This window comes from Chlamydotis macqueenii, chromosome 7 (assembly GCF_036417535.1).
Source record: "Chlamydotis macqueenii isolate bChlMac1 chromosome 7, bChlMac1.mat, whole genome shotgun sequence".
Taxonomy (NCBI): Eukaryota; Metazoa; Chordata; class Aves; order Otidiformes; family Otididae; genus Chlamydotis; species Chlamydotis macqueenii.
The window spans coordinates 6,982,716-7,003,672 of record NC_141562.1 but is presented as its reverse complement, the minus strand read 5'-3'; the positions used below and the strand labels follow the sequence as shown (position 1 = coordinate 7,003,672).

The 20,957-nt window shown below is 38.1% G+C and overlaps 1 protein-coding gene across 2 annotated transcripts in view; it reads right to left on the bottom strand.

The window, feature by feature from the left end:
* Window positions 1-489: 489 nt before the first annotated feature.
* The window catches only part of NRG3 (neuregulin 3), a 400,436-nt gene continuing 379,968 nt past the window's right edge, over window positions 490-20,957 (bottom strand). For both annotated transcript variants that reach the window (XM_086752050.1, XM_086752051.1), the window contains exons 7-9: window positions 16,839-16,966; window positions 7,545-7,715; window positions 490-1,445 (exon numbers count right to left, since the gene is read on the bottom strand). In XM_086752050.1, coding sequence (XP_086608176.1) covers window positions 938-1,445; window positions 7,545-7,715; window positions 16,839-16,966 — 807 coding nt within the window. In that variant the 3' untranslated portion in view covers window positions 490-937. The remainder of the gene's footprint in view (window positions 1,446-7,544; window positions 7,716-16,838; window positions 16,967-20,957) is intronic.

The following is a 20,957-nucleotide window of genomic DNA, read 5'->3' as shown; positions in this document are numbered from 1 at the left end:
ACTCTTCTCTGAACAACTCATAATAAAAAATACGTTTAAAAAAATACACACACACTCAGAAGTGCTCCTTGAGAGCTTACAAATGCCTCCAAAGTAAAACAGTTTAGAAATGTTGAGGGGTCGGTAATGAACAGTGGAGTTTATATTCCCACTCAAAAACCCAACCCAAAACCAAACCTGTCATAAACCACACTTTTGCACTTTCTCTTGTTCTTCCTTACTCTCCACCAAGGCAGCTCTGATAGGCAAAGCCCAGAAGACTGAGCACCTGCGGGCTCTTGACCACTGCATCTCTACAGACCCCAAGTCCACCCCACACTTGGCCAAACTCAAAGCTCCTCAATGTTTCCATTTACTTTCCTGGGCTGACTGACACATTAAAGTAATGTTGAGAGTTAAGCATCTGGCTCAATTTTGGGATTTATTGTCATTCCACAGTAGGTACCAGACCTCAGAAGTAGATGCCTGTGTGCCTGTTTCCATGGAGAAAGGGAGAGAGGACCGGGTCTGTGCTGGGGTCACGGGACTTGCTCCCCAGGGTCTGAATCCCTGGCCAGCAGCTCGCTGTAGCACTGCCATGAAACCAGAAATGAATCTAAGAATGGTCTTGGCCTTCACTGAAAAAAAGATGCATAGCCTAAGCCTTCGGACAGCCGAACGGGACTGCGGTAAAATGCTCTGTAATTGAAACTGTATGTGTACTCCTGCCTAGAAAGCACCTGATGTACGCTTCACCCCTCCTGGAACTTTTCCCTTAAAAAAATATTTTGTTAAAAAACACTATGATATGAGGGCGATTGACTATTTGGTTTCTTCTAAGTAGATGCTCTTAAATTAATGCATATAAATAATTTGTATTTAATTTCCTCCCTTCCTGTTTAGCAAAGCATCGAATGCACAGATCTCTCGTTTCCCCTCCCACAACCCCCACACAAAGTCATTTGGTCAATACCGAGTCTCTTTGCATTTCGCTTTTTAAGACAAATTGTGCCTCTTGCTCTGACTTGGCCACGGGGCTCATGGGCAGAAAGGCCGTGTTCTCGCTCACGCTGCTCTCTGCTTCTACGCTCGCCAGTTCATAGTCCTCTGACCGCCTCGCATCCGTCAGAATCCGAATCTGCTCCTGCACAGTTTCTAGCAATATTTTCACTTCGTGTTGTTCTGCTATAAGACAATTACTGACTGGTGAACTCACATTGACAAGTTCAGCTGAATAGGAGTTTTTGCACCATTTGATGCCTGTTACTTCAGAAACATTTTGCATTTGCATGCAGGCTTCGTCCAAGCCCACAGACGGGATGATGGGAACAGAGTTGGCCCTTGAAGATGAATAGCCGACCAAGTCCTTCTGATCCAAGTTATTAAAATAAGGGGTGGTCTCTCTTGAAGGCAGTTGCATATTTATTGAAGTATTCTGAGGAGGTTTTAAACCACTGGACGAATACCTGGAAAGAACAAAAAAAAAGTTTTTATTGTACATCAAGCGGTCAGATGCAACCGGCAGCAGGAATGCTCTACGAGATTCAGTGAACTGTGCTGGAAAGGTAGATGTCATTTTTCCCCTCACACTAGGAGCACTTGGTAATAGCGTGGCCCTGGGGAAAACAACCGACACTGGAGACCTAGTTTTGATTCTCAGATCTGCTGGTGGCAAACCACTGCTTTTCTCTCAGGCTCATTTTGCTCACCAGCATATGAGAATAATGACAATTCCTTTTAAAAAAGATTTCAGGAGTTATACTGTATTATTAATTTTATTTGAAATTCCTACATTCCTAACTAGGGAAATGGATTGATGCTTCCTTCAACATCAAGCCTCTCAATATCAATATCAAGGTTCAGGAAAACAGAACTTTAAACAAAACATGGTTGTGTAGTCTTTATTTACATAGAAATGATAGTCTGTGCTCCCCTTCAAACAAGCAGAGCATCTAAGTGCAGTGTACCTCCGAAAAACATGTCTTTTTTCCAACAGCCTATACTCCTAATGTTGGCCTGATTTGTTCTCTTAGATCTCATCTGAAAATAGAGCTAATACATTGGGCTTGAGCAAACGTCTGTGTTCTCCTCATATTGCAATCCTGTGTTTAAAAAAAAAAATCCTTTATCCTCCATTAATACATACTATAGCATGATTTTATTTATTGTGAGGCAACTTCACTGAGTTTTTATCAACCTTTCCATTTTGTTTCAAAGCCAAATTAATTATTCTGATCAGAAAGTGTTTTCATTTACAGGATATACTTAAAAAGCAGAAATGGAAAGTATACTAAATACAAAATAAAGGTAACAATGAAAAAAAAAAAAAGATGTTTCCCACCTGAGAAGTAGTATTACTAAAAAATGGATGCTCTAAGACTTATTATATCTATTAGTCATGATTGCCTAGGACCACAGACATCACCTCAGTATTGGAACATATTTTATTTATAATCAGCTTTGTGGTCGTGTCACTATTAAATAAGGTGAGCTAATGATGAAGTCTAATATGTTTTATCCATGGATGAGGAAAGCAACATTTTGACCTGGTGTGGAAGCAGGTTTGAGCCCTGACTTGAAGGGTATTTTTCTGAAAGCTGTGTAAGCCCACTGGACTTCACTAAGGATATCACTGTACTCATAGGTGCCTTACTGCTTTTTGGCATTAGCAGAAAGAGAACTAAGGGAAAGAAAGGGAATTGCATGAAACAGCCATAGTCCGACATTAGCACACAACGCTAATTAACCGGAAAGGCTTCCCTTGCCCCATCCTCCTGGCGAGCTGTCGGACAGGACAGACAGGAAGAGATATCTGCCGGCTCACTTCCAGCAGAGCGCCGCTGACTTGTGTCATTAACGCGCTGACTTGTGTCATTAACGCATCTACAGCGGCACTGTGCTCGTACAGCTCATTGACACATTAACCTGTACGCATGCAGGCACACAGCTCTGTGCAGCCCCTGTAGGAAAAGTCTCCAGGGATCCCCAAAGGACCAGAAAAGGCAGCTGGGAGCTCTGAGATAAGGAGGAGGTGTTGTGATCTTTGCTGCTATCTGATGGAAAGAGATACTGCCTTGGGAAGTGCGACCCAGGAGAATATATAGCAAGCGGCTTTTTTGGATACGTGCTAGAACTTCTTGTGCATGCTATACAGCTCCATTTCTATTTTACATCTGAGGCAGCTAAGACTCAGCTTTTGGCCAATTACATTTGCGCTATGCTTAGACACACTCATAGCCATTTATGGAGGGCCCTTTCAGAACAGTTTTCAAGACTCAGTATGAATGAAGTACTGATCGGGGATGTTATTCCCGAGGAAGGATAATTAAAAAAAAAAAAAAAGAAATGAAAACAAAACAGTGCAGACCTTTGGGTTGTGCCCATTCTTGTTTCCTTTGCTTATTATATAATTGTTCAAACGACTATAGCTGGAGAGATCGCATCAGTTGCATTATTCCCTTTTTTGGTAATTCGGGCCCTAAATATATTCTGGGCTGCACCCTGAAAACAAAGGGAGTGAATGTTTTTAATGAATTTCACATGCAATGGATGTATTATATGGATGATATATAAGCAAAACCAAGAAAAGACTGAGCTAAAATGGGTTTGGTGAGAAAACAGTAACATTTGCCAATTCCATAATAGAGACTCAATTATTCTTGGTATTTTGAAAACTAACTGTCAGCAACAATAACTTGTAATGCAATGCCTGGAATATTTCCGTATTTTTGAAGTACAGATATACACAGCAATTTTATGCCAGAATTACATGTTTCTGCCCTGTGCTCACAGGGCATTCAAAGGAGGACTGAGGTTGAATTAAAGCACATGCACTGTGTGCAACAGGCAAAGTATTAAACGAGTAGGGATATTACATCTAAACCACATGAGACTCAGCTTTCGGTTAATTACAAACTGATCCATGCTTCTACTTGTGACACCAGACTGCTGCTGTTTTCAATAGACTGAGACTTAGACCTATAATTGCAGAATCTTAATTACATTTTCCTGTAATTAACTTTCCCAGAACTATAGTTCCTCCTAAAAAAGATATCTGTTTTTTTTATCTGAAAAATTATTTTGTCTGAATAAATTCATTCATGTGCATTTATTTCGAAGTACAACTCTCTCTCCACTCTTCCTAAAATCAAGCAAAAAAAAAGAAACTCAAACACAAATATTCAGCAGTAATTATGTTATTTCATTCTTTAATTTAAGAGTCTAAATTAAAGAATGAAAATGAAAGAAGCATAATAATTTTACTGCCCCCTTAAAATAGATACTCAAGAGAGACAGAAGGGATAGTAACTTACAATGGACAATAGTTTTTATTTAGCATAGTACCAGTAGCTTTGCTCTCAGCCCTGTTGCTATAGGTGTTCGGTATATGAGCCTGACGACAAGGCCTGTTCAGATGAATGGGGGTGATTCCAGTGGCATGGCCAGGCTTTGGTTCAGCCCTGTAAGCACATGCACCGATATATACGCACCCTGTTTTCTACCTGTAAACATTACACATTGGGTCTTGTATTCATAAACACATTTACATCTGTATAGGTACACATTTGGTCTTGTATACATAATCACATGCACATGCGTATACGTACACATTTACAGGCTGTAAGGCACTACTTCTAATGCTTCATATTGTGTAACACAAACAGCTCTCACTGAAAGAAAGCGTGTGATCAAACCGCTGTCCACTTGACTGCATGGAAACTCGTGACCCTCAGGGACTCGAATCCGTCTCTGAGAGGTGACTGGCATGGAGATGGTTTGTTTTTTTCCAGCCCCTCATTTCAAGCAGGTTTTTCTATTCTTTCAAGTGGCATACTGATTAGATAACTGATATTAGCTGTATCTGACTCAAACTCTGCAAATATTAGATCCTGTTGCAAATAATGAGATCTGGTGCTTCTTGAAGGCAGCAAAAGTTTTCTTCTCAACGTGGGAAGAGAAGAGGAGCACTTTTTATAGGATTAGACAAAAACTAATCAGTTAAATTAGCCTATTTTCTATCAAATATAAACATACAAAATCTGACTAAACTTCAGCCACAGCTGCTGATAGATGAACTTCAGAAGGTTCACAGAATTAGGGAGATAAAACACTTTGATTTGTGCATCTGTGTAGGGAAAGATGGAGGTGAAAAGGAAGAAGAAAGGAAGGAGTGTAATGTGCAGGGGACAAGGGAACTTTTCATTTGGGCTGAAAATCTAGTGAGAATACCAACACTATGAAACTAGCAGATATTTAGATGGTAAAAAGCCATCTGATTCAGGGGAAACCTAAGAATTACAAGAATTCCATGTAAAGTAGAATTAGTGAATTATTTTTTATTTTTATTCAGAGGTAAGATGGGTACTTATATTTTGGTTGAAGAGATTATTTCATTGCTGGAACAGAAAATAGAATCATAGAATAGCTTGAGTTGGAAGGGACTTTTAAAGGTCACCTAGTCCAACTCCCCTGCAAGAAGCAGGGACATCTCCAATCAGATCAGGTTGCTCAGAGCCTCATCCAATCTGACCTTGAATGTTTCCAGGGATGGGGCATCAACCACCTCTCTGGGAAACCTGCTCCAGTGTTCTACCACCTTCATTGTAAAAAATGTTTTACTAATGTCTAATCTGAATGTAATCTAATAACTTGCAAAAAGTTTTGTTACACTCTTAAAAGACTTCATAAAAACCATCATCAGTAAAACACTGTAATAATATAAGATCAAAGAATTGCTTTTGTTTTCACGCCTAACATTGACATTTAAGAAATTAATTTCCAGAGGTACTAGCTGAAGACTTTTGGTATTGTATTTGTGATATACACAGACTGCTGTGACTTCCTGTCACAACACCACATGCTGATGCGCTCAGGGGACTCCTTCAGAGAAAGGTCCCATCGCTAAGTCGATGTTAGGAAGGCCTAATTCTACAGACGTCCCTAGCGCACCAAATACCGATGAAGTGATTCAGTGGACTGAGGCCAGAAGAGCTCACAGTCTGGTTCAAATATCAGCCTCTTGCAGAACTGCAAATTTAAAATACAGGCCAATACAAGATGATAATTGTAATATCACAAACTGATTTCATAGAGAAGAGAAAATTCAACTACTCACAAGACAGCTTTGCTGTTTTCTACCTCCCCTCTCAAGCACAGAAGGGGCTGCAGTGCCAGAGCCTCTGTTACGAGGCACGGCCACTGAAGAGGGAAGGTTGTTGGCCTGCACCTCCCAGGAAGGGGTGCTCTCGGAGGCACAATTTCCGTAAGGAATTATACACACATTACCATACAAATGAACAATGATATATTTACTGCAAGAAGTAATAAACAAGTGTTTCCTTAGAAGAAACAAGTAGTAACAATGAAAGAAGTATGAGACAAATTTGTACTTTTAAAAAAGAAGTCAGCAGACTCCCGCAACTTTTGTTGCGCTGCTTTCCCCCTCCCTAGGCAAGTCATGTTCTTGGTCTGTTTTTCCTAATTACTGTGGCCAATTTTGTTAGGTAGATTCAGCTAGAAAACATATAGTGAGACAAGACTCCACTCACAGATTACCCTGACCTGGGCAACCCTGCTGTGGGCTGGAAAGCATGGCGAGGAAGGCACACACACGCAACGACACATGTGTGTAATAACGCTTATTCTTGGTCAGCACTTGTGGCTGTCATTTCCCAGGAGGTCAGAATGGACAGTGATAATAGCTCCTTTCTTCCCTGAGGAAAATTAAACACGTAGGTGACCTCAGTTCTGCACTTCTGAAAGCCAGTTCCAATACCAAAACGTGGAGCTGCCTTCTCACAGTGTCACTGTTCACTTCACTGTCACTTACACACTTCCAAAGGAAACTGGTGGTGTTTCATTCTACTCCAGATATCACTCCTAGTTTTACATATAATATGTTTGTAGTGATTCTGTAGAGTCTTTGGAAATGTATAGGGATATGTAAATATTACGTGAAATACCTTAGCAATTGCAAAAGACTTCAAAGGCAGCTGTAGATGCTCAGGAGCGCTTCTGAAACTCAGATCTTACGTACAACTAGAGCTCACATTCAATAGTCTAATAAGCTGAATTAAAAAAGGAAGAATATTGGATTCTTTGAGCATTTTCAAAGCAAACCTGTGTGAAGTGACTGGTCTTCAGTCTACAGCAAACACACTTTGCAATGTACATACATAGATTTATTTTAAAAACATGAAAATTGGACTTCCAAATTATTTTATCTTATTTGCCCAGTGCTGATGGAGGAAAAAATTGCTATGCAAAAGTTACCAGAACATCACAGCACTACTAGAAAAAGCGTCAGTTACAAAGAGTAACTTACAGTTTGTTCTAATCACTCCTCCTACAGCCTTTGAAAGGCTTAAAAAGAGCAGCCAGCCAAATGAAAACATATTACCTTCAAAGAGCCAGTATGCTGAAACCATTCTTCTGCTTTCGGCACTACAAACCCTGGACCCACAGTACACTACAACGAAGCTGCAAGGACTGCCATGGCGAAGGATATGAACCACATAACAGCAGCCACGCACAAACTGATTCTCTTTCCTTATGTTATTACTTACCCGTGACAAGGTATTGTGTCCTGCTCTGTGATTCTTGACTCTTCTAGCTGTTGATATGCTGGTCCTGTAATCCCATTGAACCTACCCCGAGGTAAGGGAGGAGTCCTCCGAAAGGCATTTCTATGTAGCATCCCACTTTTTTGTCCTGGGCTGCAGCATGAAGAGAGACTTCTAGGAACAACATCAAGAGTATATTAAAAATTATCACAGCAGAAGTGTAAACTTCTGCAAAGTAAAGACTCAGGATTAATAACACCTGGATTACTGTTGTTATAAACTCTGCTGTGGCGGTCTACGACATCAGTAGAAATTCTCTATGGAAATATAATACTGTAATCCACAGTTAGCTGCTGTTGACGCCATATTTAATACATCACTTCTCTTGTAGCAATGAAAACAATTGCCCGGTATATTAAATGTTTTCTTGTACTTGATGAAAGATGCTTCTTTTTTTCCATGTTGCATACCATAATCCTGCTACATAGGAGCTGACTCCTCAGACAGGATAAACAAACAGCACAGCTCCATCATACCTACAGCTGAGCTCAAAATCAGATCTTAAATTGAGAGCCCATTATATCATCTATCAGCCTACAAGGTGCTGCTTCCTGATACAACAACATTCAATTGGGAAAAAAAAAACCATAAGTGAAGCTTATGAACTGCAGTCTGAAGAAACCATCTATGGCACAAGTTTTCTCTATGTTGAACAAGATTTCTTTTCTAAATTGTTTTATTCTTGTTTTATATACAATTGTTATTCTTGTTTATATACATTGATAACTGCTGTGTTTTTTTTATGTGATATAATGGAAACTTGAATAGGATAAAAACAAGTAATAGTTTTATAGTTTTGCTTTTTTTTTGCTTTTTGTTAGAAAATTGCTTTTGTAAATATTTTTCTAGTGTTTTGGAAGGAGAATTTTTTTTTTTTTTTTTTTTCTATTTTGTGCAGGAATTAAAAGGTATCCAGAATCCATAGTTCTGGTATATTGACCACATATTCAGCTTTTTCTAATGCAAAAATAAGGGAACACAGAAATAAGGCAAGACAACCTATTTCCACTGTTAACGGGTCGCAGTACTGCATGGCCTGACTGGCTATTTGTTTTCCAACTACTCCTATTTCTCTTGACATCTCCTGGGTCTCAGAAATGCGTATGTATTACCCAATATTCTGTCACATCTCTAATGATATTTTAATATAGGTTTTGTAGATGCATTTTAAGAGTTATTACTTTTGGTTACATGAAGGATTTCAACTTCTGATACAATTCAGCTATGCAAAAGACTTCAGATAAGTTTGCTTCTCTTTTCCTATTATAATGTGACTAAAAAGCAATCTGCACTTTATATCTTGTGGGAATTTTTATTTATAGTTAGGGCCACATCTGCTCCCAAAGCAATTCTTGCTTGGACCAAATATCTTGGACAAATTCTCCTGGAGTGTATATTTCCATTAAAACCGACCTTTTCTCCCTGAAGTCAAAACATAAGAAATAAATTAAACAATCTCTATCCTAGTGCTCACACTAGCAGCATTGCATCACAGTCTCCACTCTGTTCTCTTCTACATTTTTACTTTCCTGATGCTTTTTAATTGAAAAGATCAATAACCCGTAGCAATAGCCCTCCTTCAAGGATTTTCGATGCTTCCTTAAACAGATTTTTCCATAGCTATTAAGGAGGCTGTGAAAAACTTTTTTTAAAAAATGAAGTACTGGCCTTTCAGTTCTGAAGGCTGAGTTCAAGTTGTGCGTTACAGTTCATATTCTGTAAAATAACACTACTGCATCAAAAAACAATTGACAACTTCTGCTTAGGAGAGTCTGAGATTATTACAGCAGGGGATCTTAAAAGATGCAGCTGAATGAATAATTTGTGATGGAAAATGAATTTCAGGGTTTTTTATTGATTGCAGTACATTCATCAATGTACTACAAACCTGATTAACAAACTGATTAATTTAACAGACTTTAGACTGATAACAAATATTGGAAACTAGAAAGGCATTGTTTAATAGTGGTTGGTTTGATGCCCTTGCGCATCTTCCTTGCTGAATGAGAGCACATGGTCTCCCATCTAGTAACACGCACGTGCAAATTCACAAAAGCTCTGCCTTTGTCATAGACATAATTGCAGCACGTACAGAATACCTGAGATAATTGGCATAAACCGCAGCAAAGGTGCATATAAATGACCTATCTGGACTTCCTTCAACTGGCACTGAAACTCTCGTTGCTACATTTAACACCAGATGCTGCAGGCTGCTAAGGGTGCGTGGGAAGGTAAGACTGAAGGGGTCTGGCACGTGCCAACATCGTCCTGCAATCACAGCAGCTCCAGCACCGACAGGTTTAAGCAGCTGATTTGTCGGTAATGTGAGGTTCCTATGCTTTCAACATTTCTGATAGAAAAAGTGGAGGGGAAAATGAACAAAACCCATTTATAGTCATGGACAAGGCAAATTCACTACGAAGGACCAGAAAATATTTACAGACAGTACAGCTGCAAGCTGCAGGGTAATGCTCATTTCTTGAAGTATCAAAACCAAGATAGTAACAATTTTTGTTAACAGTTTTATGAAAAAGTAACTCAAGAATAATAAAGTTTTTCCTTTTTCACAAAATTCCTATGAACTTCAGCATTCTCCTCCTCCAGATCTGTTACTACAGCCACTCTCAGGCTTCTGCTCTGTTGCTCATGTGAAGTGTTCCCCTCTCTGAGGCAAACAATGCCTTTTGGATTTCCTCAGGGAATTTACCCACCTTTAGCCACCATTATGGTTTCTTCCTCTCGGTAGTCCCGTCTAACTGGGTAAAAGAAACTAGCTTACGTAACTGAGCTGTTCAATAAAACAGACCAATAAAGAAAGCTGTAGCAGATATGTCTTTAAAATCAATTACTCCAGAATAACAAAAATCAGAATATGCTTGAACTGGTTCACAAGTAATGCAGAAACTAGGGAGAAATATAGTTCTGATGAATTAATGGTTTGAAAGAAGCAGTTCAACCATCTCTAAAGTTAATTAAGAATTCAGGATTAATCGTTGCAAATCGAAAATTTTCTTTAGGTTGAGCAACCAAGTAAAAATAAAAAGTCTGTCTCAGCAGGTGGAGTATTCTTTTCTCAAGGCACACACAAAGCTGCCAAGCACAGTTAACCGTGTTTATGAAGAGAAGACTTGCAGTGAATTTACGGTAACTCTAGGAATCTTCCTGTACTACTTCTTAGTTAATTACTAAACTAAATTGATTATACATTGCATTATGAACACATTCAGAAGTAACTTTGTCAACAGGAACATGAAAAGCATTAACAAGGGGATGACAAAATGTTAAAACTTTAGATGGGATTCCAATCCTTCCTTTCTTGTTTAATAAGCACAACGGAGCTACAGAAATAGTGCTTACAACTGTGGTTCTCTGTATATCTGTTTTACTTCTTTTTTCTCTTTTTTTTTTTCATTATTTTAATTCATGAAAAGAAAGGTGCAAAGTTGAGGGAGGAAGAAAAGTTCTAAAACTGATCGTAAGTTCTCTAGCTCTGTACCTACAGGGGCATATTATAGTAAATACTGTATTACCTACTGATCACGAGATGCAGACATTAGTGTTGAAGACATGGTTTTTGTCCTTGCAAGACAGAAACAATAAATACATACTCTGATGACAGAGCTAGCTACCAGCTAGACAGTGTCTTCTGATGTTTCCTAGAAGCCACATTTTTAGGCTAAGTTAGACAATTTACTGCTAAAATTTGTACAGATCAACTACTAAGACTTTCAGTCAATTTTCAGTTTTAATAAAAAGGATCTGTTATACCTGAGACTGTAAGTATCTCTCAATAAATACCACGCAACAACAATAATGCTGTATCACAGAGCCTTTTCTCGTGCTTACAGGCACGAGATGACACACAATGAGTGCCTCTCTGTTGGAGCCTGTGATATAAACAGCTCCCCAAAGGGAGAAAGTTAACATAAGATTTGGGACTTCAACAAAGATGTATGCAATTAAAAGAATACTAAGATTGTAAGGAGATTACTATGCCAAAAGAGTTAACACATAAGACAATTGAACGTAATGGTTTTATACTTTTTTTCTGTATAATGTCTGGTGTCCCAAGCATTTAAACACCACTCTTTCCTGTACCTTTGCAAAGTAATCATGTATTGGCTCAGTACATGATTACTGTCTAGGGAAAACATCTCATCTTTAATGGCGTGATGACCTGTGTTTCCTAGCTTGAGTTAATGAACCATTACAGCTGGTCAGGTTCTCAGCCCAGGTCATGGAGCGGGACTGTAGTCCGCTGTTTGCAAAACTCTCTTCTCCCTCCGCATATGTAGGAGAAGCTTGCCAGCAGCCAGCCTATACCTACAAATCTGCTCTTGATTTCTGAAATAGGAGCATTGTTGCTTCCATTATATATTCATATACTCAGGAACAGCATGTGCTGGGGCTGATCAGGGACGTCACAACTCTACATAAATTGTTGAAGGCTACCTGTATCATCTGGTCACCATCTCGGCTCCACCAGACAGATACATAAAACAGGAAAAGGGAACAGAGGGTTCAAAGGTGCGTCAGTGGCACTGAGTTTAATCATCTGCCATAACTTCATCATATACTGCCTGTAGTGATCAACCTCTGTCCAGAAACTACAATGATATCCAGGCTACTACTCCAGAAGGTTGTTTATATTGAAAACTTTGAGGCTTCTTTTCAGTTTAAAATTATTTATTATGAGTATACATCTATTTTTCATGTGTGCCATCATATTTCTTCATTTTAAATAGGTCTTTTACTTCTCATTATGCTTTCTCTGGTGTATTGATAAGTAGCAGTCATATGAGCTTTTCAGTCTTCTGAACTGAAGACTGAAACGAGACAGACTCTCTAACACTTTCTATGGAACACAGATTATTCATTCCTCATCTTAGCTCATGAATGCAATCTGAGTCCATAGTAATCAGGAGGTCATTTTAACCAGGTGAGATAATAGCGGTGTATTCTCATGCTGCATTCAAATGAAATGACAGCAATGTCTCACGAAGTGGTTTTAATGTTTCTGACTTTCTGATGGAAATGTCTTGATTAATACTTCCTCGCATCCCATTTATCTTTTGCATAGAGGCATCACTTCCTGACTTGTTTATCCTTCGACCAAGCAGTGTATACCGAAACTTTTCTTCCTCATTAGTTTTTTAAATTTTGTTATTAGTTCCAAAATGCCTGACCTTGTATTTAGTACTGCTGAGCGTGAATCCACCTCTAGTCTTTCAAGTTATGCAATTTATTTTTTATGTCTAGATCCTTAACTGTACTATTTTTTTTTTTTTTCAGTAAGTTCCAACTTTTTAGTGCTGGAGTCACGCACAAAACCATTAAACAAAATTTGTCCCCAGTGTCGACTAATTCTTTTGGAGCTCCATTAGTGGTCCACTGGTGAATGTCTTCAACCCAGCATTTACTTTCTGAATGTAACTCCTTACTGTCTCCCATTTAAGTACCTCTGGGTATCTGCATTATACTTTTTCTGCCTCTCCCTACTTCGACATTAGAGGCATTAGACACACATGACAACAAACACTGACAAGGCTACGTAGAGATTCAGCTCACCTACACCAAATACAAAGACAGTCATCAGTGTACTGTTCCAGGAACTGCTGCTAGTAAACCTCATAACATTTTTTATTCTTTTTTATATCTAGCCAAAGAATCTGCTTCCCTCACATTTGTCCTAAAGCCTTGACTAGTCCAATTCAACATAACAGCTCTTGAATTCCTTCAAAATTTTTTTCTTTTCTGAAATATTTGACATTTGCTATTCCATCATGACATGGCAGAGCTCCCCTTTTGATAGATTTGCTACCAGACTTGAAATTTCATGAGCCAGTTCTTACTCCAGACTTTTCTGATCAAGACTAACCAGACCATCTTGACTTGAGGGCACTGATTTCTGCACTTTGACTGGAATAATATTTGTTTTCATACATTTGATTCTATTCCCATTCTACCTTCATCCTCAAATAATGATCGTAACTGAAAAATCAAATATATTAATTCAGGATTGCCCTGCTTCATATATTATCTCTGTCCCACCATCAGCTTTGCTTCTTCCTGTATAGTACTCCTCCTCTTTATACAGCAAGAACAATTGATTGCTTTCATTACCAATAATGCTTAACTCCCAGTGATTCCTGGAAATGTTCACTTCAAGTACGACTTCTTGCCCTCTGTGATATAGTTTGTTTCTTTCCTTACACCCCATTCCTTTTAGGCATTCTTTTTAGTAAATTTCTCCAGAAAACTATGTTCTTTCCTTGGGAACATATCAGATTCCTCATACTTTCTCCCTTTCAGGCTTCCTCTGCCTTTACATTCTTAGTTGTTTTTGTTTATCAGTACTTGTTCTTTGAAATTCAATAACCTTATTTACAGAATAACTTCAATTTACTCTCTTTTAATTTAAACTGAATCAATTATATTGTCAGCATAAAGTGTAAAATGCTTACTAAATAAAATATTGGTTTTACTGTGGTTTTTATGGTGTTAAATTTAAAATACAAAGTATTTTAAATTTTAGAGTAAGTTTATCCTATTTTGGCATTTTTGTAAGACAATACAACTGCTCTAGGCTGAAAGCCTCTGCATTTGGCTTTCATCACATTATTCCCTGAAATGAATCCCTCTAAAATCAATGATGACTGAATCAATGACTGAAAGTCAGGATGACTAATTACCAACAAAACTGCTATTCAAAGGGATCACAACTCAATCCCATAATTAACAAAACTCTAATTTGTTTCTATCTTTTAGAAATTAAGACAATATGTATGGGTTTTCTTCTTACTAAAATCAACACATAATCCAAGATAAATTTTTGAGTGTATTATATACTTTACAGAAAGTTTACTGATTAAAAACACTTGTTACTTCCCAGTTCTGACAGTACTAAGAGTTGTTTTACATATGCAAGCAGATGATGTAAAATTCTGCTACCATAATAATAGCGCATAATACAGGCAAAATATTTTAGAAGTAAGATTAGCTGGAGATTCAAATTTTCAATTCCATCTCTGCAGTAATTCTTTGCATGCAGCTGAGGTTGGCAGAGACAGAGAATTGCTATTATCTATTAATCTGAGTGAAATAACTAGGTGATCTCTGTCAGTCAAATTTCAGCAATCCCAGATGATTCCCCACCTTGATAGTCTTACTGCCATGCCAAAATTGTATCAGCTTTAGGAACTGGAAAGAGACAGCTCCTGATTTTAAGAAAATACCATCCATCATTAGTGCCCTTGAAAGGACCAGCATAGAAAACAGGTCTGGATGCGGAACAAAATATTTCTGTAGCACGCAGAAATAAAACAATAATATAGTTTAACAGCAGCATAAAACAAAGAACCTGCAGAACTGCTATAATTTTTCCAGGCTCACGTCAGGTTTGGAATTGAATGAAGGGATGTTTAGGACAAAATATATCTTGGTAAAAAAAAGAAATTTGACCATTCGGCCACACTGAACACTATTCAGACACTAAAGAAGCTGAGTAAATTAGGAACCTGTCACATGGTGCATAAATTAAAGATAGTCCTATAAGTCTTGAATGTTCAAGTGTGTTGCATATTTTATAAAGCAAGGGTCTTGTATAATGAATCTTAACTTATAAAACCACAAAAAGCATTCTTTATAAAATAAGCTACTCATTCCACATCTTAAAACAGTTCTGAGACAAAGACTCTTATGATAGCCCAGTGCTTTACATCTGCAAACAAGATGACTGTTGGGTTTCCTGTTTGTTTTTTTTTTTTTGGTGGTTGTTTGTTTTTCCCTGGGAAAGACAGATTTTTTTGTGTGTGCAAAGGTATTAAAATGAGCGATCTGGGATTCTGCATTCGTTCACTGCAAATTCAGTGTGGCTCATTCTGTAATCCCCCTATGGAAAAAAAGGGAGTCTAGAGAGTCATTCAGCTTTTATTTTAAGTGAGATTCATAAACAGAAGAAATATTTTCAGTCTTTAATTTATTTCCACTTTTTTAAGGTTATGTAATGTCACGTTACACTTAAAATATTTCAAACTTGGATACTGCAACCATGTTATTAAAGATAAGGGAATTTCACTATGTTGTTTCTGAACTTCACCTTTTGACTAAAGGGAGATAAAAATCTCCCCAGAACTTGCATGGAAAGCATTCTAGGCAACAGTTCCATAGTTCATCTATGTTCAGTGAAATTATTAAGCATATTTTGAATATCCTTGTGTAATAAGGAGTAAGCCCTAAGAAACAGATCTGACATGGCAGTTTCATGCCAAATTAAAGGTTTAAGTAAGGTAAAAGTAGACAGGACTCAAATATCCCTTCCTGGCTCATATGCTGCACTATGGTAGGTTAAGCAAATCATTCACTCAAAAGAGAAGGAGCAGGTAGCTGACTGGGGGACTGCAATGAAAATGCACCAAATACTACAGAAGCTAGATCATAACCTCATGCAATCTCAGATTTTTTTTTTTTAGTAATTTTAAAAAATTATCCTTTTAATAAATAAGCTCCAGATTATCTAGCTAAAACAATTCTCAACTAATTTTTCTCAGCCTTTTTTCTCTGTGTGCTCTGGACCAGACATTACCACTTCCACCAACACTATTGCTTATACCAGCCTCGAGTCTGGTTTATACTCTAGTAATGAAGCATCTGCACTCTTTATCATCCAAACAGGCTATGAGCAGAATTCTAATTCAAATGCCATCCAGTGACGGGTGACTTTTCTCTTTTTTTTCCTCTTGGAAACAACCATCCGAACTTTTTAAAGGCTAGGTTTCAAAGGCCACCATGTGTTCATAAATAAGTCATTATTCATTTCAAGTCTTATTTGTTTAGAGAAAGAATGCAAAAAGCTGGAAGTTTGCTGTTTTTCTGTAGCAAATGAGTCATTAACTTAATGAACATTGATAAGGAAAGTCTTGTTTTTAATGGTTTCTCAAACTACAGTTGTTTCATTCACTGGGCTGTGTCTACAGCTTGGATGGTGTCTCTAAATGCTTCCTCCAGGACTTTTGCAAAATGCAGATAAAGTTGGTGAGTGCTGTTATTACCTTTTATGTCTGCAGCTAAGAAAATGCTTGGACATCTGCTTAATGAGTCAGCTGAGGCTCTGTTGGTACCACAGCATTCAGCATCTCTCCTAGTCACAGCGCACAAAAATCCTGCACACGTTATCATCAGTTGAACGACATCCCCCGGCAGCCTGCCAAATCTCCAGTGAGACAGCCTTTTGCTTACCTGTGTTGCTTGACGGGCTGGGTTCCTCTGTCTGGAGACAAGGCCTCTGGGAAAGATTGAGGGCCTGCAAAACTAGACTCCATAACTTTGTCCAGCATAGGCCCAGCATGCCTATCTGTTTTTGAATACTGCGGCACAGAGAATAAAATTAATTAATACACAAAAGGCAAAGTACATTATTGATGCTATTCAGTCAGGATTCATATCAGACTGGGTTAAGAAGTGCTCTAATGCATTTTCAAATTAAAATTAGGCATTGCAAGTAAAACATTCATTCACTACTGTTTACATAGCGGAAAGCGCCAGTACTCATTATCCCCATTACCTTCTCCACATCAAAATGCTGATATCTGCATTAGTAGCAAAATTACTGACTGATCTGCCCATAATGATAGGGAACACTGATCCCTTTGACTAAAAGCCTGTTTTTGTGGCTGTCCGTGCAGTGACTGAAATCATGAAACACACCTCAGCGGATGGTCAGCACCTTCGGTGATTTCAGTCAAACACTGCTTTTATCAGCACGCATAACCAAGAAAACCAAACTCAAACAGCATTTGTATCATCAGATAAGTAAGAAAAAAATATTTGACTCCTATCCATTGAGCCAGATATCCCTTCTGAATAAGTCTGACACTTTTGACCTAGGAGTATCTGTGCTAGTAAGAACAGTGTAAACATAATTCTTCGTTTGACAGTTGTAGGCGTAAGGCAGTCTCCGGGCACACAGTGAGACACAAAGGTCTGTAAAGCAGACACCAGACATGAACAAGAGTAGATTTTCTTCTTGCTTTGTGACTCAACTGGAAATTCAGTAAAAACTGTGTGTCTGATCCTGAACGGAGCCAGAAAGTCAAAGTATAAAAAAAAGTTGCATTTTGGCTTGGAAGAAGAATCAATGTTGTTAGTGGTTATTGGGCAATATCTCAGAGAGATTAGAGGTTAATCCACCTTTCCACTCAGGTAAGAAAAATATAGCACTTTGCAGATTTTTTACGTTGCATTACAATGACCTGCACTAAAACTAATTGATCTATTTTTTTTTAAATTCATTTATTTCTGTATTGAGTTTGTATTTTTAGTTCTAGATACCTAGATATCCATGTTATCTTTACAATAAACTGGTATTGTGGAAGCTATTACATGATGAAATATTTTAGAAAGAAAACACAAATTAAAATAATAATAATATAAAAAAAAAATCACAGTGGTAAAAAATGCCATGCTATGATACAGTGGTATAAACAGTCATGGAGAAGATAGTAGGATTTCTGTCAAAGTACAGTTACTCATAGTTATTTTGTTGTCAGACAAAAGACCAGTAACTCCTTAAAAATACAGAATTATTTTCTGATTCTCATTTATTCTTATACACATTTCCCCAGACCTCAGCAAAATCCAAAAGGAAAGTCTTAGAAGATTATTCTATTTTAAAAATGGGCTACATGCAATTTTATTCCATCTACTCAGACTTCTTATGACCTATTTCTATAGATAAAATAACAGATTTTAAAATTTTTCTCCAATGCTCTTCTTCTTTCTGTTGTGTGAAATTTCCACATAAACAGGGCCAAAATCACTGCTTACGCGTTTCTGAAGGCAAAGCTATGAGAGTGACAATATGCAAAATGTTGCTGCATGCATCAAGTAAAATACAACTGAAATAATAAAAAGAAACGTATTCCACTCTTACTTCTTTCAGTTACCATGATCTTAGTTGTTACTTGTAAATGTTGCAGATAAAATATTCAGACAGAAGCATGATTTTTAAGGTACTTTGTCTGTGAAGGTTTTAAACTGTAATAGTTTTCCTGCCAGCTGCAGAAATGAAACTGTCTTTGATTTCTGACCTGAATAAATCAATTTGAGCTATGCAAAGAATGGGTTGTTAGTGCCAAGAAGCTATTTCTGTCCTTTTTTTTGTGTTTGTTCATGATACTAAATTGAAAGTTTGAATGGCTTACAAGACCATGAGTATGGCTTGAAAGGTAGTTAGAGATAAGCTGTGCCTTCTGCTACATCCATGGCTAAGGTGGATGTGGGCTGGAGCGATGGCATACAGTCTTTCCTCATCACAACTGAGGAAAACCAGGATGCCCAGAAGCTGCTCTGATGCTGACAAGCAAACTATACTGAAGGTCCAACACCCAGCACCATCCAGGCACAGGCTGCAAAGGATATTTTTTCCCCTAACTGAACATTTATTTTATGCCATTTTCAGATACACCACTTACCAATTACTGTAACAGCCACAATATTAATTACAATACAAACATGAATAATAATTTAAATTGAGGGTGTGAATATACAGAGAATTTGAACAATGTAATTGAACTTATTTGAATATATCACATTATTCATACATTTTAATGGGCTTAAAAATGGTTGCGTTTCAGCTCAACCGTAAGTGCTGCCTGTTCCTTCTCTGAGATCATCTCTGGAGAAAAATATCTTCAGATTTCTGTGAGGACTTCACAGCCCTATCAGCTGGTCCCCCCAGAAGTACAGGGTTACTCCCCATCCATATTCCAACAGAGCCCATCTCGCTGCTTCCAGAGCCCAGTTCTCACCTGGGCTGTGCTCTGAAGAGCCCTCTGACTGTTGTGAGCTGCTGAATGCTCAGCCATGACGGAGAATAAGCTGTGAAACACTTTCAAAGGACTGTTCCAGTAGGTTGAAAGCATCACTGAAAGCTTATCTGTATTATTTGTTTTTTATGGCTTCATTGTGTTGTTGCTTAATTATTTGTGCTTGTTTGAGCAATCACTGAGAAATGCTGATGCATATGGCTAAATAAATTAAAGAATAATGATAGCATTTAAATTAAACCATTTTCAATTTTTCACAGTTTAATGGAGAAAATAATCTGTTACGTACAATTACTCAACTCTTTGACAATAAAATTGCACCCCCTGGTAGTTAACGCTAAGCAGATCTGCAAAGGCAGCCTGGGCCAGGAGACAAGAAATCAGCCTCTGCCGCTGACCTACTGTACGACTGTGAGCGTGTAATTCCCCTGCTCCATGCTTTGTATTCTTTATTCTAAAATGCAGGATCCATTGATAACAAATGCCACTCAAATGCTACAGAATAGCTGGACACTGTTGTCCTAGTATTATGCCAAAAAAACCACCCATTCCTCCCCCCTAGCTTTTCTTAGCTCTTCCTCCTCAATGATTTTCCCAAATAAAAAGTCCAGAAACGCATGTGGGTTTGGAAGAGAGATGATGTGGAGATCCCATTTCAAAAAGGACGGAGAAGGCAAAGGGTCTGCTTTCATTTACATTGGAAGAGGGTGCCTCAAGGAGGTAAAGAGCTGATGATTTTTCTGAATGGGCTGACCTTGCACAGAAACCCTGTCAGGTGGTATATTTAATGTCCTGAAAGCTGTTCCCATGTTCTCTATTTGTTTTGTTGCAACACTAGCTCTAGACAGAGGCCAGTAAACTCCAGTTTGTTTCTTCTGGCAGTTCTTCCAAAGTAGTCATGTGATACAGAAATGGGAAATTCGCTCTTGAACTTAGGTGATAAACAACATCGTAACTCAAGCAAAACTACACAATAATCTTTTAAAAGACTTAAGTGTCTCTGTTTCTCAACATACATTAATTGCATGTCTTTCTATCACAGTGACTAAAAGAATTCATTTCCTGCTACTATCAACAAAAGGCAACAAGACTCAAAATGAGCATTTTTTTTTCTCTCCTTGTTTTATGAATATCAGAAACCTGGAGCAAGTGATGGCAAGCTATTAGAAACAAGTGTAGTGAAAAGTGAAAACGCACACTACAGCACGAAAAGCATGTTAACCACCTCAGAAGGAAAGTGATGGGGAATTAATAGATCCACTCAGTACCACGGGAGAAGGTATTAAAATCCACAAGGGTGAAAAAGGCCACTTCAAACAACCACAACAACTCTCAGAATCACTAAGGGACTGGCAAGGCTTCAGCTGCTGGTTTTTTTTTTTCCCCATGACATATTTGTCAAGTTATGAGAATTTAAAGAAACCCTGTAGTCACAGTGGAAGAAGGAGCTAGCAATCCGGAGCACGATAAAGACTCACGCAGAGGGGTGAAACCGGAGGGCCACAACGCCTCCTCTCACCCCTCGCACAGT